This window comes from Antechinus flavipes, chromosome 2 (assembly GCF_016432865.1).
Source record: "Antechinus flavipes isolate AdamAnt ecotype Samford, QLD, Australia chromosome 2, AdamAnt_v2, whole genome shotgun sequence".
Lineage (NCBI taxonomy): Eukaryota > Metazoa > Chordata > Mammalia > Dasyuromorphia > Dasyuridae > Antechinus > Antechinus flavipes.
This window is the reverse complement of record NC_067399.1, coordinates 610,690,447-610,709,409: the sequence shown is the minus strand read 5'-3', so window position 1 is coordinate 610,709,409 and position 18,963 is coordinate 610,690,447. Positions and strand designations below refer to the sequence as shown.

The following is an 18,963-nucleotide window of genomic DNA, read 5'->3' as shown; positions in this document are numbered from 1 at the left end:
GGAAGCTTAGAGATCTTCTAGTCAAATCTTTTCATTTAAAAATAAAGAAAATAATCCCTGGAGAGGCATGTCATCACCAAGATCACAGGTCATCACCTTTAGAGCAGAGATTCAAACCCATTTGTTCTGATTCCAGAGCTAGTGCTATTTCTACTATGTCATATTTTCTTTTTGAGCCTTAAGAGATATAAGGAACCAAAGGAGATTTTGTGGTTCAGCTTCTTCCTTTCTATATGACGTTACCCTCACTTTGCACAAGATTATCAACTAAGATAGGGCAAAAAAGAGAGGGCAATTTTTAAAGAAGTTTGTAAGGCAAAGTGGTTGGCAACTGGGGAGTCAGAGAGCCATCAGAACTTCACAGTAACCCTTCTTTACCATATTGAATCTCATTCAATAGGAAAAAAAAAAAGATAATAAGGATGGTGATGATGATAATAATGCTGCAGTATCTTAACCTTATTGGAAACCAAAGAAATTCCTTTGAAAACTGAAATTTCACAGACATATTGAATGAGTTTTTTAAGGAGAGAAAAATCCAATTTGAGTATTTTTTTCTGACTCCAGAATTTACAAATTGCAAAAATGTTAAGAGTAGCAATACTATTAAAGAAAAATAGTTTAATGGTTGAAAACAATTTGGTTTTTTTGTGTAACAGACAACTACAACAATAGTAACATTTATATGATACTGTGTGCCAAGCACTTTACAATTATTTTGTCATTTATTCTTCATAGCAACTCTGGGAAGTTGGTGCTATTATTATCCTATTTTGTAGATGAGAAACTAAGGCAAACAGAATAAGTGACTTGCCATGGGTCATGCAGCTAGCAAGTATTTGAGGCCAGATTTGAAATCAAATCTTTTTGTATCTAGGCTTTGCTCTCTACTCAGTGTACCACCCAGTTTTATATTTATTGTATCTTTATATTCACTCACTTGACTAAAAGTCATAGAGAATATAAGATCCTCTTTTACTTTTTTTTTTAACCATAAGAAAACATTTGATTTGTTCAGAGCAGGAGTTTGCCTTTAAAAACTCTTAAAAAGATGTTATCTATGCATATGTCAAAATCATACACAATATTCCTTGAAAGATAATAAAACAGAGCTAATTTTGTTCATTAATCCTTTGATTATTAAATCAAGTGAGGCACAGTATTGGGAGATGTATTTGTCATATATGTTTGCTATTAAATGCATAAAGGACATTCAGTAACTTCCCAAATGATAGTGAAGTCCTCTAGATGTATGTTTGTGGAGTATAATTTTCTAGTGATTACATCAAGCCCTGCAACATTGCAGAGTCCTCTTAAATGAGGAGAGTTTTTTGAAAATTGCATTGAATTTTTAATGACCCTAAGATTTTCTCTATGCAAAGCTCCATCTTTGTTTTCTTTTTTTTTACATTTAAAATTTTTTTAATGTTTTGTTTTATTTTGAGTTCCAAACTTTTTCCCTTCTTCTATCCCCTTCCCTATCCATTGAGAAGGCAAAGCAATATGATGCCCATTTTTATGTGAAATAATGCAAAGAATATTTCCTTTTTAAAGAGATGTATTATTTACTTAATTTTAGCATTCTTTAAAATTTTTTTTAATTTCAAAAAATCTTTCCCTTTTGCCCCTCCCAACCCCATTGAGAAGGTGAAAAATGAATGTATCACTTATGCATGTAAAATCATGGAATGTTTTCATATTAACCAGGTTGCCAAAAAAAAGCAAGAAAAATAAAATGGAAAAATTATATCTCAAGTTACATTTCAGAATTTATCAGTTCTTTATCTGGAGGTTAGATAGCATTTTCATCATGAATTCCTTGGGGTTGTCTTGGCTTTCTTAGATTGTACTAATCAGAGTATCTAAATCTTTCACAGTTAGTCATCATTACAATATTGCTATACTATGTACAGTGTTCTCTTGATTCTGCTCACTTCACTTGTGTCAGTTTATGTATGTCTTCCCATGCCTTTCTGAACCTACTACCCTTTGTTATTTTGTATAGCCCTATAATATTTCATCATAATCATATACATAACTTTTTCAGCCACATCCCAAGTGACCCAATTTTCAGTTCTTTGCCATCACAAATAGAGTTGCAATAAATACTTTTGAACATATAGATTCTTTTACTTTTTTTGATATTTTTGAAATACAGGCTTACTAGCAATATTTCTGGGTTAAAGATTATGCAAAATTTTATAGCCCTTTGGGCATAATTCCAAATAGTTCTCCAGAATGGTTGAATCAGTTTGGAATTTTACCAATTGTACATCAGTGCCCCTATCTTTCTGTATCTCCTTCAGCATTTGTTATTTTCTTTTTCTGTCATATCAGCCAATCTGATGGGTATGAAGTAGTATCTCAGAGCTGATTTAATTTCAACTTCTCTAATTATAACTATTAATAGCTTTGATTTCTTTTTCTGAAAACTCTCTGTTTATATCATTTGACCATTAATCAATTGGCAAATGGCTCTTAATTTTTTTATATATTAGGTCTAGTTCCCTATTATATTTGAGAAGTGAAAACTTTATCAGGGAAAGTAACTATACATTTCCCCCAGTTTCCTACTTTTTTTTTTTCTAATTTTGACTACATTGATTTTGTTTGTTCAAAACCTTTATAATCAAAATTATCCATTTAACCTTTTGTGATCCTGTCTGTCTCTTGTTTGATCATAAATTCTTCCTTTATCCATAAACCTGACAGGTAAACTTTCCCATACTCTCTTAATTTACTTCTTTTATTACCCTTTATGCATTAAAATATATCTATTTTGGTTTTCTCTTGGTATGTGATGTTTAGTTTCTGCCAATCTGCTTTCTAGTTTTCCTATCTTTTTTACTGAATAATGAGTTCTTTCCCCAAAAGCTTATATTTTTAAATTTATCAAACACTAGATTACTATGATTATTTACTTCTATATATTTGTGTATCTAATATGTGCCACCAATTAACTACTCTGTTTCTTAGCCAGGATCAATACCAGAGCAGACATCCTTGTATCACCCCTTACTTACTAGGAAGGGGGTGGTTTATTATTATTGTTTGTCCTTCATTCTTGAAGAAGACTAATGACATCAGGAGTGATATCTTGACAGTTATGTGAATTAGATTTAAATGAGGCAGTGTTGTGAGGAGTTGTCAACCTCACTCTCTCTCCTAGAATCCTGAAAGTACAATGGCAAGACAAAAGTCAAAAAGGCTAGCAGAGCTCTAAGAATTCCACAGTGCCAGCTTTAGCCACTTCTGTGGCCATTGGAGCAAACTGTGCTCATCTGCCCATCCAGCTGGGGAATATCTTCACATTTGGGATAGACATCCCCCCCAACTCACTGACCAGCCCATCAGGTATCTTCAACCTGGTTTAGCTATCTGCCAAGGTCGTTTACCAGAGAGTGGCCACTGTGTATACTACAGCTTCTTGGAGCCATAGGTGAGAGTTGAGTGCCAAATAGACACTAAAGGTGGACAAACAGCCTTCAACCCCTGTTGGCAGAGACCTTTTCACCAGAGATAGCAGTCCTTGAATATCCTATACAAGTATTCAAGATAATGCTTGCCCTTGGTTTTAGATAGATTTTGATGAATTTGTTGTTGTTTACTTGTTTCAATCATGTCCAACTCTTCCTGAGCCCATTTGGAGTTTTCTTGGCATAGATACTGGAATACTTTGCCATTTTCTTCTCTAAAACATTTTACAGATAAAGAAACTGAGGCAAACAGGGCTAAGTAACTTGTCTAGCATCACACAGCTAGTATATGTCTTAGGTCAGATTTGAAATCAGAAAGATGAATCTTCCTAACTTCAGACTCATCACTCTGTGTATTATGGTGCCTCCTAGGTGGCCCAATTTGATGGTACTGCTTTGCAATATAATTTGAAATCTGGTACTGCTAAGCCACTTTTCTTCACATTAAAAAAAAAAAATTGATTCCTTTGATAATTCTTGACCTTTTGTTCTTCTGGATCAGTTTCGTTAGTTTTTTCTAGCTCCATAAAATAATTGTTTAGTTGTTTGATTTATAAAAAGCTAAGTAAGTTAATTTTATAGAATTTTTTTTATTATGTTGGCATGGCTGACCTATGAGCAATTAATATTTTTCTACTTGTTTAGATCTATCTTTATTTGTGTGAAAATAGTTTTGTAATTGTGTTCACATAATTGCTGGGTTTGTCTTGTCAGGTAGAGTTCCAAGTATTTCTCCAGTTGTTATTTGTGTAAAAACAGTTTTGTAATTGTGTTCACATAGTTCCTGGGTTTGTCTTGGCAGGTAGAGTTCCAAGTATTTCTCCTGTTCTTTAGATCTATCTTTATTTATGTGAAAACAGTTTTGTAATCATGTTCACATGGTTTCTGGGTTTGTCTTGACAGTTAGAATTAGGGTTAGAGTTAGGGTTGTCTGCAGTTATTTTAAATAGAATTTCTCTTTCTTCTCCTCCTGCTGAGTTTTGTTGGTAATATGTAGAAATGCTGATGATTTGTGTGATTTTTATTTTATATACTGTAACTTTGCTAAAATTGTTAATTGATTCAATTAATTTTTAGTTAATTTCCTAGAGTCCTCTAGATATATCGCCATATTGTGGCCTGTTCTTAGTCTTCACTTTCTTTTTCTTTTCTTATGTTATAGTGGTGGAGATTATTATTATAATATGGTTGGGATAATAATAGAGGGGATAAAGTATATCCTTGTTTCACTTGTGATCTTATTGGAAAAGCTTTTCGTATTAGAAGGCTCTCATTACAGATAATACTTGCTCTTTGTTTTATATGAATACTGTTTATCATATTAAGCAAAGCTTTTTTATTTACTCCTTTGCTTTCTAGTATTTTGAATACAAATTGATATTGTATTTTGTCAAAAGCCTTTTCTGCATCTATTGATAATAATCATATGGTTTTTGTTGTTTATGCCAATTATGATTTTAGTTTTTCTGGTATATAAATCCCATCTGATTATAATGTATAATCTTTGTGAGTATACATTATATATATATATGTATCTGTGCATACATACACACACACACACACACACACACACACACACACACACACACACATGCGTATGTTGCTGCCCTCTCCTTGCTAGTATTTTATTTAAGATTTTTGATCAATATTGGTGAAATTTCCCTGGATGAATTTTAGTATGTGTAATTGAAGGAAGTACTTAAAACTGATGAAATCATAGAAATCATGTCCTATTTATTTTGCTTGGTCTCCAAGAAGAGAATTTGGAGCAATTGCTGGAAATTACAAAAAAGTATTTTAGTTGATTTAATTGTAAAAATGAAAAACATTCTTATAGTTAGAGCCAGTCAAAAGTATAGTAGTTTGCCTTAGAAAAATTCCCCATCATTGATAGTCTTCAGTGGAAGCCATAGGACCACTTGTTGGAAATGTTGCAGCAGGAATTCTTTTTGAGGTATGATGGCCCTTGAGGGCTCTCTCACCAGTGAGGTTCTTTCTGCCCAAGATAGCACAGCTAGGAAGCTGAAGAGCTCAGGCTCAAGCTTGGCTCTTCTGAACTAAGCAAGTCTTGGAGCTCTGTCAGTCAGCTGAGGTGAGCTCACCAATTGCTTACCTCATCTAACACATTCCCTCTTTGGTCACACATGTGCGTGTTAAACTCATTTATGATTGTAGAAATATTTCCTTAGTTGTAGTTGTTTTAGTAATTGTGTAAAACCCATCATATCAGCATGCTGTAGGCATCAGTCATAGAGACATCTTTTGCTCAAATTTTCTTGAACAAATTTTGTTTTGTTTTGTTTTGTTTTTTACCAGTAGTTACAAAGTAGTAGTAGTAGAAGGAGGAAGAGGAGAAGGTTCTCTTCATCAAACAAGAATTTATTAAGTCCTTACTATGTGCTAATATGTTGTAATTAACACTGCAAAAAAAAGGATATAAAACAAAACAGTCCTTGCCTTCTCGGAGCTTACAATCTACAGGGGGTGTAATAACAAAGACAACCCGATGGAATGGTATTTGTTTAAATGCTAAACTGGGAGCCAGGAAGAACTGAGTTTAGATCTTGTCTCAGACACTTAGCTATGAAACTTATACAGGTCACTTAACCTTTAGTTTCCTTATTTATAAAATAGGGATAATATAATAGCAACTGCATCATAGGGCTATTGTAGAAATCAAATAATATTATATCTATATAGGTGCCTTTTGCATAGATGTGTATGAGCTATTCTTATTCTCCATGTCTCTCTTTTTTTCTGACACCTCATTCTGTTCAGAGAGCAGCACTATTCCATACTTTGGTCATGGAAGGAGTACTTGATCTCTCAAAGAGGATTGCCATTCTCAGATTGCATCATTCTTATGTGGCAAATGACATAATTTTAATAGCTTGCCCCCTCCCCAAATCCTCACAAAATGATTTCAAATGCATCCATTTATCAGAGGTCAGACCAAGAACTCACTCATTGTTATTTGCTAATATATTATTAACTGGATATTTTAGTAATTTTTTCACTTAGAATTAAAACATTTTCATTTAGGTTTCATTTTAATATCTGAAACTGGCCAGGTATATTTATATTTACCAATAATTACCGAACAGTTTTGAAATTGGAACATGAATCCTGCTTTGAACTGAACATTCTCTAGCTATTGTTTCTATGGTAGCATTATTCTCAACTTCAACAGATAGCAGCAGGCATTATTGTGATTACTTAAAGCCATTATAATTTTTGAGTAAATATATTTTTTGATAACTTGATTCTTTGAAGGTACTTAGCAGTGTCTTGTGTTTATAGCCTTTCACAGGGAAGGAATTGTCTTAAACTAAACTAACGTCTGCTTAATATCCTTTTTAACTCAGATTGTGTGATTCCTCTCTTCCCCTAAGACAAACTGATACAGAGTCTGCATTTAGAGAGGTTGCCTGAAAAGCTTGTAGAGAGATGGAGCAGTCGGGTTATTATTAGCCCATTGAAAGTTGGTTCGACCACTTTGTAGAATTCCCAATCCCTCTATTTTTGTTTGCCTGCATTTTTGATTTCCTTCACAGGCTAATTGTACACTATTTCAAAGTCCGATTCTTTTTGTACAGCAAAGTAACTATATGGACACGTATACATATATTTTATTTAACTCATACTTTGACATATATAATATGTATTGGTCAATCTGCCATCTGGGGGAGGGGGTGAGGGAGGGAGGGGAAAAACTGTAACAAAAGGTTTTACTATTGTCACTGCTGAAAAATTACCCATGCATATATCTTGTAAATAAAAAAAAAAAGAAAGTTGGTTTGAGAACTTTGGGCATGGGCGCTTTCAAAAGTTTTATAACTCTTATCCCAGGGGTCCTCAAAGTGTAGTCCAAAGAATTGTTGGGGTCTCTAAAACCCTTTCAGAGGGTCTACAAATTTAAAATTATTTTTTATTTCTAATATAGTAAATAGCTATAAATATAACCCATGTGAACAAAAACTCTTTGAACAGATCCTCAATAGTTTTTTAACATGAAGATACTGAGAACAAAAGTTTTGAGAACTACTGCCTTACCTTTCTTAGAATCAGCAGAATGCCTCCAGAGTGATTGTTTGACTAAAGAACAAATTCCTAAATAATTACCTTTTTCTTTGTTTCCTTCATTGCAGTGAGCTTTAGTAGAAATGGAACAAGTGGATTTTATGCTTTCTTTTCATGTAGTTCAAATTCACATTTAAATGTTTGTTATTGAGCCTGAGGTTGATTATTTATTCTCAAACTTTTATTACACTGCTTTCTTTGCATTTATATCATCAGGATGTTCAGAGGCTCTTTTTCCTATCTTTTTTGTTGTTGTTGGCATTCTGTGCCAGAATAGACTAGGTTAGGCCAAAGTTCAGATACTCATGTTGATATAAGGATCGGAGTCCAACACATTTAGGGCCACTATGACAAATCAATACTACATTGTTTTCACAGTGTACTAAACTAAGTAACATTGTAATTAAAAATCAGAATTCTTGTTGATTCTTTTCTTTCCTTTTTTTAAAAAAACATAAATGGTTGTTATTGACAGGAAGTCATTTGCTAATTATTGCTTTGTGTAGACATAATTTTAATGCTAGATGATATAGTACCTAACATTTTGTATTACTATTTAACATAGAAAAGAACATTTAAAATTAGTTGTGAAATACATTTTTTTGGAAATATATTTTTATATATTTAAAAAATATATTATTGTAATAAACTATGGTAATTTTCTTTTAGAGCTAGAAGTTTTCATTACAGCCAAGACAATTAAGTCCCTTAAATTTTAATCCTGCTTTAAACACAAAACCTAAAGAAGTAATCATTTAGAGCATATATATATATATATATATATATTATATATATATATATATATATATATATATATATATATATATATATATAACTAATAGAAGTAAAGCCATAACTATAAAATGGAAACATTTTTTGTACATGGCAGATAGATTGCCATCCCCCAAAGTTCATTAGTAAGATCATTATAATAAGATGAAGTTACTTTAACTCAGTGAAACTTGAAGAAACATTTCATAAATTATTAAATCTTTGATTTTTCTGCTGAGAATTTCAGTGGAAGAACTAATTAGTATATATCTCTTGTTTTACTCAGTTTTTAAAAAGCTACTTAATGTTTATTGGCTAATGTAATTAAGTTTGCAAGATGTTACAATGTAGAAGTCAAGTTTCAGTTAATTCAAAGTTAATTTAATGTGTTGGTGGTATGAATATTGAACTTATTAGTTGCTCAAAATGTGTGGGTTTTTAAAATAACTTTCAATTTTTTAATTTCCTTAGAAAACTGTGAGGAGGAGGAAGAAGGTACTTCAGAAGCAGAATTGTGGAAAGGTCCCCTGCAGGAAACAGATGAAAAATCACAGTAAGTTTTGCTATTGATAGGCAATGCAACAAAGTTAAAAGACTGATCTGAAATTTATCATCCTATCCTTTCTTTAGCAACCCAATGCCAAGGTGCAACATCAGAAATGACTGGTTTTTATGGTAGAGATGAAATAGGTTAAGAGAGACCAGAATCTATTCTATATTAGTTATCAGTAGCCACAAAGCGGTAAAACAGAGAATGATGCCAGCTTCTGATGTTAAAGGCATCACTTAGCTACAGAGGTTATGTATAGTAGTAGTGTCACAAAAAAATAGACAGTTGTGTAAAAGAACTCTGGAGTCCTAAAGCTAAAAAGACTCTAGCAGTAGCCATCCATTCACTTCTTAAATGTCTCTAGTATATGCTTAAATAGTGCATAAATAATATGTACTTTAAAACTTGTAGTACAACTTGTACCATGTGGAAAGAAAGAGTAATGGTCACCTTCGTCTTACATTTCATAGATTAAAAAATCAGATTATCTTAAATCTTTCTAGAGAAATCTCTCATCTTTTTTTTTTTTTTCTTTTAACAGGGAAGAAGAGTTTGATGAATATTTTCAAGATTTATTTCTGTGAAACATCCAGGATAGAGCCTTTATTTCTTTATGTGAAAGTCTTTCTTGAACCTTTTTTAAATTATATTTTTATGTTTTCTCTACAAAGTCAAAATTTGAGTAGTTTCTCTTTAGAAATAACTAATCATCCAGCTACATCTGATAGTAATGTACTTTATATAGCACATGAACTCTTACAGAGTGCAGTTCTGCATAACTTGTAGAGCTAATTATTTCTGTAGAGGCTTAATTCACTTGGCCACAGAGTCAGTTTTATCACTGGTAAAATTTGGACAATTTTCAAGATGAGGTGTGATTTATTTCATTTTTGCTCACAAAGAAGTACTGTTCACATGTAGAAAGGAAAAAAACAATCTTTCTTTTCTTACTTTTTCCCAAAATTTCCTCCTCAAGTCTAGTTTATGTTTGACTATATAAAATACTTTTTATTTTGTTGCTATTTCTGTGATACTTGGAAATCCAAATGAAGAAATCATATAATTAGGTTTGGAAGTTTGCTGAAGAGAACCATAAGAAGCATACTGATCTCCTTACCTCTATCATTTTTTTTATATATTCCTAAGTGGAATTTCTTTTGCTAAGGAACAGAGGAGCCTACTGGTTCTACACTCTGTGGTACCTCTACTTGAGTTAAAGAGAGAGAAGTAGGAGGTAGGTGTTATGAAGGGATATTGACAAGGTAGGCCTTCCCTCCTATTGTTAAATTTAGAGAGGATTATCCTTAAAAAATCAATTTTGGTATGTGTTTTGTCCTTGCTGTTAGCATATTCTTTGTTTAAATTACTAACTAGAAGTGAGGCAATTTTAAATATGTTATAGGTAAGGTCCTTTTCTAAGGAATATCATTACCATGAAGTGTGGCTTCACGGCCTAGAGTACTTAAGAGAGTTGGCCTCTTTTTTTAGCAGAAAAATATGGGTTCACGTCACATACTGGCCTTCTGATAGGAACAAGTCATTTAATCTTTCAGTGCCTCTACATAAATTTCTTAAGACTCATGTTACAAGCAGATAGCAATCTGAATTAGTAGAGGGTTTCCCTATACTAATGAAATCACATATCTAGAGTTTACTATACTAGGAGACTCTGTATTATGAAACTATGGGGAAGGCCTTTACTAAGTGTTTTTGCTGGTTTGGTTTATTGCCTACAAAAATATCTTACTACAAAAATACTTCCTTTTATTTCTCTTTCCATGAAATGGTCATTTTCTATAAAAGCTGATTTTATTCTGTTTATGGGGAAGAGGAAAAGAGAGGTAAGCAATTACTTTTAGTCCTTCTTTTCGTTCCTACTTAAGTTCCCAAATCATTTACTTCAATAAAATGTAACACAAAAAATTTTACAAGCTTGGAGGTGGGGTGAAGAAATTTGAATGGTTCTCTTCACTTAGTAATTTATTTTGGAGAATCAGAATCTATACCAAAACAATATTAATTCATGTTACATAATTCTGGTGTATTTACCAAGTATTTTGTCACAAAATCCCATTGATGAATGTTATAGGAACAACATGGTTCTACTACAACTACTAAAATATTATATATGCATATATATTTTATCAATTCAGACTGGTTTTCTCCTGTTGTAGTTACTCCAAATTATAAAAGTTTTATTGAAGCAAAATTAGGAAGTAAGTCAAGTTTGTCTTCTCCACACCTCACCTTGTTTCATTTTTCATGATTCATACCCTCATAATTTTGGCATCCTCTTTTAGGCAACTATTTCTGTACAGATCTAGCAATCTCCCACTTTTGGCTCACCTTTTCTTGCCTGACATTCTCACTGTGTCTTTCCAAACTAGTACTAAGTGGAATTTGTTGCAATAGAATTTAGCTTATTAAAGTCACAGGACACTGGGATCCCATGCACAAAATTATTGCAGTTATATATTTCAAACATTAACTGTAGTCTTGGCCTCCAAGAGTCTGTGTGCTTTCCAAAGTTCTTGCCTCTGAGAAGACCATTTATATACACTGAGGGAATTTAACTGAATAAGTTATATATAAACACATTTTTGGATATAGTAATACAATTAACCTGTAAAAAAGAGGAAGTTAGTAAATAATTTATGGATAGTAATGGGGAAATAGGTTAGAAGTGATCACAGAATTCAGATAGTTTTATTGAAACCTATATTGATACAGTAACTTTTAAAGATAATTTTATAGAATTGATTAGTTATTATGATATTAAACCATAAAATATGTAATAAAATCTTTTTTTAATAGTCACTGTAGATATTTATTTAATCATCAAGGTACTGTGGAGGAGAATAACATGAATTATGCAATTTGTTCTATGCCATTCAGAAGAAGTAAATACTCCATTCTTGGGTTAATTACTGTAGCATGTGGTCTATGTTGTGTTAAATGAATTCTCTATTTAAATTACTAATGATCATAATGATAAATATCATAATGATAAAAATGTGGTTTTTGAGAATGGAAAGGATGTGACAGATTTGTAAATAATAGGAATAAGCTATAAATAGTTGAATATATACAATAAAAATATTTTCATAAGATTATTTTCATTCCTTATATCTTACGTACTGAAAAAGAGAACAAAATTCCTATAGTAACTAATTGAAAAGCATAATGGAAAAGATGATTTTATTTTATTTTTTTGATTTGTATAAACCATTTATTTGCTCTGTCCTCCATTTTTATTTTATTTTTATTTTTTTTAAATTTTTAAAATAACTTTTTATTGATAGAACGCATGCCAGAGTAATTTTTTACAGCATTATCCCTTGCATTCACTTCTGTTCCGATTTTTCCCCTCCCTCCCTTTACCCCTTCCCCCAGATGGCAAGAGTCCTTTACATGTTGAATGGGTTGCAGTATATCCTAGATACAATATATGTGTGCAGAATCGAACAGTTTTCTTGTTGCACAAGGAGAATTGAATTCAGAAGGTATAAATAACCCGGGAAGAAAAACAAAAATGCAAGCAGTTTATATTCATTTCCCAGTGTTCTTTCTCTGGGTGTAGCTGCTTCTGTCCATCTTTGATCAATTAAGGCTCTCTTTATCGAAGAGGTCCACTTCGATCAGAATACATTCTCAAACAGAATCATTGTTGAGGTATATAATGATCTCCTGGTTCTGCTCATTTCACTCAGCATCAGTTCATGTAAGTCTCGCCAGTCCTCTCTGTATTCATCCTGCTGGTCATTCCTTACAGAACAATAATATTCCATGGAAAAGATGATTTTAATAAATTGTGTGTCATAGGTATAGTTTTTAAATGAAAAATATTTAGATTTGGAAATAAATTTAATGTTAATTAGATAAGGAGGTGGAGCCAAAGTGGCAGAGTAGGAAGAAACAATGCTGAGTTCCTATTCACAAAACTACTTAGAATAGATCTAGAAAATACACCAAATTGAATCCTGAGAGGAAATTCCAAAAAAGGTAGCCCTTGAGTCCATCACAGGAAGAAAGACAAGTCTATGGATACAGTGAATGGATCAGTCAAAGAACTCAAAATGCATGGAACACTACAGCACTCAGAAAGAGGCTGTATACCATGGCAAAAAGAGATTCAAGACTCATTATCCATGTACCCCCAGATTCAAATTAAGTTGTTAAAATGGAAACAGTGCCAACTGATACATTTGTCACTTACAAGCAAATCTGGATCATAGATCCCTGCTCTGAGGGGGCATTCTTTGATGGATAGGCCCTGGGTGGTTTGTTGAGAAAGAATATTTAGAAAGGAGCAGCAGCTATATAGCTCGGTCCATAGGATACAGCAGGATCTTAGGCCTGCATCTAACCCAGCTTTCAGAGGTTTAAGTAGGACAAGAATCCCAGGCCAATTCAGCATTCATTTCTACCACTTTGAACCAGAAGAACTTCTAATTAATAAGCCTGAGTCTTTCATTCTACTGTTATTTGGGAACTAAAACTCAAGCCTAGGAAGTAGCAGACTTTGTCCTGAATCAGAGCATCTTAGGAACATTAAAAGCTTGCAATTTCCCAGCATGTCCCTTAGGTCCTGGAATAACACAACCCTGCCAAAAACAAACAAACAAACAAATATCAAAAAGAACAGACCAAACCTCTCCATAAGTGCTACAAAGCCCAGTCTTAACACCAAATCTAAAGTCAGAAAGTAGGCTGGAAGAATAGGCAAACAAACAAAAGAATCCCACTATAGAAACTTATTGTGGTGGTAGGGATGCTTAAGACCCAAATGCAGAAAACTCCAAAACATCTACAATCCAAGCCTCAAAGAAAACAACTTGAGTACAAAAACTAAAATTAAGAAACATTTGGAAAAGGAATTTCTTTTTTTTTTTTTTAATAATTATAACTTTTTATTGACAGAACCCATACCAGGATAATTTTTTACAACATTATCCCTTGCACTCACTTCTGTTCTGATTTCCACCCCCCTTCCCTCCACCCTCTCTCCCAGATGGCAAGCAGTCCTATATATGTTAAATATGTCACAATATATCCTAGATACAATATATGTGTGCAGAACCAAACAGTTTTCTTGTTGCACAGGAAGAATTGGATTCAGAAGGTATAAATAACCCAGAAAGAAAAACAAAAATGTAAGCAGTTTACATTCATTTTCCAGTGTTTCTTCTCTGGATGTAGCTGGTTCTGTCCATCATTGATCAATTGGAACTGAATTAGATCTTCTCTTTGTCAAAGAAATCCACTTCCATTAGAATACATCCTCATATAGTATCGTTGCTGAAGTATATAATGATCTCCTGGTTCTGCTCATTTCACTCAGCATCAGTTCATGTAAGTCTCTCTAAGCCTCTCTGTATTCATCCTGCTGGTCATTTCTTACAGAGCAATAATATTCCATAACATTCATATACCACAATTTACCCAACCATTCTCCAATTGATGGGCATCCATTCATTTTCCAGTTTCTAGCCACTACAAACAGGGCTGCTACAAACATTTTGGCACATACAGGTCCCTTTCCCTTCTTTAGTATTTCTTTGGGATATAAGCCCAATAGAAACACTGCTGGATCAAAGGGTATGCACAGTTTGATAACTTTTCGGGCAGAATTCCAGATCGCTCTCCAGAATGGTTGGATTCGTTCACAACTCCACCAACAATGCATCAGTGTCCAATTTTCCCGCATCCCCTCCAACATTCATCATTATTTTTTCCTGTCATCTTAGCCAATCTGACAGGTGTGTAGTGGTATCTCAGAGTTGTCTTAATTTACATTTCTCTGATCAATAGTGATTTGGAACACTTTCATATGAGTGGAAATAGTTTCAATTTGATCATCTGAAAATTGTCTGTTCATATTCTTTGACCATTTATCAATTGGAGAATGGCTTGATTTCTTATAAATTAGAGTCAATTCTCTAAATATTTTGGAAATGAGGCCTTTATCAGAACCTTTAACTGTGAAGATGTTTTCCCAGTTTGTTGCTTCCCTTCTAATCTTGTTTGCATTAGTTTTGTTTATACAAAGACTTTTTAATTTGATGTAATCAAAATTTTCTATTTTGTGATCAAAAATGGTCTCTAGTTCATCTTTGGTCACAAATTCCTTCCTCCTCCACAAGTCTGAGAGATAAACTATTCTATGTTCTTCCAATTTACTTATAATCTCGTTCTTTTATGCCTAAATCATGGACCCATTTTGATCTTATCTTGGTATACGGTGTTAAGTGTGGGTCCATGCCTAATTTCTGCCATACTAATTTTCAGTTATCCCAGCAGTTTTTGTCAAATAATGAATTTTTATCCCAAAAGTTAGGATCTTTGGGTTTGTCAAACACTAGATTGCCATAGTTGACTATTTTGTCTTGTGAATCTAACCTATGCCACTGATCAACTTGTCTATTTCTTAGCCAATATCAAATGGCTTTGGTGACTGCTGCTTTATAATATAGTTTTAGATCAGGTACAGCTAGACCACCTTCATTTGATTTTTTTGGAAAAGGAATTTCTTTTTGAACTACAGCCACCATCTTTTCAGGTTTATTTCATATTTCTTTCTTTTACATACTCTTTTTTCCCAAAAAATTTAAAAAATATTTTTATTTAAAAGTTTTGAGTTACAAATTCTCTCTTCTTCATTTCCTCTCCCCATTTCTGAAACAGTAAGCAATCAGATATAGGTTATACATGTGCAAATATGTAAAACATTTCTATGTTATTCATTTTGTACAAAAAGACTAGAATAAAAGAAAAATAAAGTGAAAAATAGCATCCTTCAGTCTATTCAAACAATATCAGTTCTTTCTTTGGAGGTTGATAATATGTTTCATCATTAGTCCTTTGGTATTGTCTTGAATAATATATTGCTGAGGATAACTAAGTCATTCACAATTCTTCATCAAAGAATATTGCTGTTACTAGGTACAATGTTCCCCTAACTTTGTTTATTATGCATCAATTCATGTGAATCTTTCCAGGTTTTTCTGAAATCATTCTGCTTGTCATTTCTTACAGCATAATAATATTTCATTATAGTCATATACCAAAGCTTGTTTAGCCATTCCCCAATTGATGGATAGTCCTTTGAATTCCAGTTCTTAGCCACTACCAAAAAAAGCTTCTATAAGTGTTTTTGTACAAGTAGGTCCACTTTTTGGGGATGTCTTTGGGATAAGACCTATCAGTGGTATTGCTGGATCAAAGAGTATGCAGCTTTATAGCCCTTTGGGCAGAGTTCCAAATTATTTTCCAAATGATTGGTTCACTTCACAACTCATTGAGTGCATAAGTATCCCAGTTTTTTCACATCTCTTCCAACCTCCAACATTTTCCTTACAGCCACTCTTAGAGTCATGAAGTGGTACTTCAGAATTGTTTTAATTTACCTTTTTCTGATCTATAGTAATTTACAGAATTTTTCAGATGACTCTAGGTGGCTTTAATTTCTTCATCTGAAAACTGCCAGTTAATATCCTTTAACCATTTACCTATTGGGGAATAACTTATATTTTTATAAGGATATATATTATATATTTGGACCACCTGAAAGCCAGGACCAAAAACTTGAGCCTAACCATCCTATTTCAAGAAATTTTGAAATGACAACAACAAAAACTACTCAAATTTGTTAGAACCAAAGGGAAAAATGGAAACAATCCACAAGTCACTTCCTGAAAGACATCCCTAAATGAAAATTCTGAGGAATAGCATAGCCAAACTCTAGAGTTTCCAGGTCAAAGGGAAAAAAATGCTTCAAGTAGCCAGAAAGAAAATTTAAGAACCAAGGAACTGGTCGGGATTGCATATGATTTAGCAGCCACAATTATAAAGGAGTAGAGAGCTTGGAATATCACATTCCAGGAAGCAAAGGATATAGGTCTACTGCCAAGGAAAAAAACCTAAATATAATTATATAAGGGGGAAATGGACATTTAATGAACTAGGATTGTACATAAGTAGTTAAGAGCAAGGAAAATTTTAAGTTATGTTTAAATAATAGAGAAAATATATTTAAAGAAGCCTTTTTAAAGTAAAGTAATAGATTTAAAGGTTAATTCTTTGTTATCACAGTTTTACTAGGGGTTAATCCAGTTGCTAGAAGTCAGTTTATCAGTGACTTTATGAAGACTTTGGAATTTGTTGCTATTTTTTGCTACAAAATATATAATCTGAATCCTTTGAGACAGAGTGAGGATAAAACCAGGAAACCTTTTACAGTACTGCTGCACACTCAATACTCCATTTCAAAATGGACATTTAAAAATATTTATTGAAGGCAATAGCAAAGTTATAATTTGGAATTGCCTTCAGAGAATGTCACATGATTTTCTGAATATCCCCAGTGGTAGCAAACTTTTGTACTTTGAAAATTAAAGTCAGCATGGTGTTATAGAAAACACTCTAGGCTTACACTACTTGATTTTGATTTCTGATGGTAATTTATTAGAAGTTTAATCTTAAGCCTGACACTTTACCATTTTCTATTCTCTTTATTTATAAAATGAAGTAGTTAGATTAGAAGGCCTCTAAAGTCTCTTCCCGCTCAAGATATAAATGTGATTTGACTTCTGGAAACAACCATGAATAGGGTGGTGAATCAAGCTAATCAACATTAATTTGGATCAAAATGAGATACAATTATAAATAGATTGAGTTTGTCATTAGCTGACTTTGAAAGCAATTCTGGAAAACCTTCCAAATGAATACTTTACAGGAAAACAATCCATATACATCCTGTGTTTGCATAAAAAAAGAAATCAGTTTTGTTACTTTATATTTATTTTATTCATTGATGTGCCATTGAGTAGAGGAAAGAAACATTTTAGACTATTAGTTTCTTATACTTCAGTAATTTAATCATTAGTATCATTATCATTAGTATGACTACACCCTATTATACCAGTACATTTTGCCACTCCTGTTTATCTTGTGCATTTTTTATATCCAAGACTTTTGATAAATTCACTGCAGAGAATCTCCCCAGTTTGAAGAAGACTTTAAAAAAAATATTTTATGAATACAAGTTTACTGAATCTATTTCCTACTCTATACATGATCTTCTTTCCTATCCAGTCATACATGTCTTTTAGGATTCCTATATCAAAGGATATTAGATGGAATTTATCTATAAACTTAATTTTGTTATTTAAAGTGAAACAATTGGTGCAGAGTAGAATATATTTACATACATTTTTAAAAATAAAAGAGTTCTCCAAATGTCTTGAATTGTGATTAGTCTATCCTAATTTAGAAATCTTTTTTTCTGTTTCACTCTAAAGTAGATTTTTTTTCTGTTTATTTTTGTTTTAACTTACTGTGGACTCAAATATTTATGATATGTTCAAAATAATGTTTCCCCAATTTTATTTGTCAAAATAATACTTTTTAAATGTGAAATAATTCCAGAAATATTAAAAACTTTATATAAATGCACATGTGTATGATGCTCAAGAGGTGATTTTTTTTGGTGGTGATGTGAACTTTTTTTAGTTTAAAATATTGTCACAAAGGTTCAGGCAACAGCAAAAATATTGGCACAAAACTATGATTTATTATAAACTTCTGAGAAGTGATTAATCTAGACAAAATATTAAGTGAGAAATATGGAGGGGAAAAAAAAGATGATTTTTTTTTCCAGATGGAGGAAATCTTGAGCAGCAAACTCTCTTCATTTTGTATTTCTTCTTTCTTATATTCCAACCTTTGTTGACTTGAAGGATTTTGACTCTGGAAGTTGGCTTCAGGTATTAAAAGGAAACTGATTTCTAACAGTTTATTAAAAGTTTTGTGGATAGTATATGGATTATACATGATTTAACTTAAAAATCAAAAGGTTGTACTCATTCTTTGTACTTTTGCTATTTTGATGGTTCTTTTGCTTTATTGTTCTGTAGTTAAAATCCAAACTCTTTAGTCATTTTAAGTTTTTCTCCATCAGCAGAAAATCTTTGTGACTTGGTCCCACTGAATTGCATTACAAAATATCACACGTTTTGGACTTTTTGTCATCACCACTTTTTGTAGTATTTCCTACATCTTCTTCAGCTAGTAAAAAAAACAGAGCAA

At 32.5% G+C, this 18,963-nt stretch overlaps 2 protein-coding genes across 3 annotated transcripts in view; one reads left to right on the top strand and one right to left on the bottom strand.

Moving 5' to 3' along the window:
* Window positions 1-11,990, top strand: part of LOC127551708 (protein FRA10AC1) — a 51,998-nt gene extending 40,008 nt beyond the window's left edge. For both annotated transcript variants that reach the window (XM_051981678.1, XM_051981679.1), the window contains 2 exons: window positions 8,799-8,880; window positions 9,419-11,990. In XM_051981678.1, the coding sequence (XP_051837638.1) occupies window positions 8,799-8,880; window positions 9,419-9,461 (125 nt within the window). In that variant the 3' untranslated portion in view covers window positions 9,462-11,990. The remainder of the gene's footprint in view (window positions 1-8,798; window positions 8,881-9,418) is intronic.
* Window positions 11,991-18,559: 6,569 nt separating this feature from the next.
* PDE6C (phosphodiesterase 6C) overlaps window positions 18,560-18,963 on the bottom strand; it is a 76,625-nt gene continuing 76,221 nt past the window's right edge. The window contains exon 22 of the mRNA XM_051981677.1: window positions 18,560-18,942. Coding sequence (XP_051837637.1) covers window positions 18,872-18,942 — 71 coding nt within the window. The 3' untranslated portion in view covers window positions 18,560-18,871. The remainder of the gene's footprint in view (window positions 18,943-18,963) is intronic.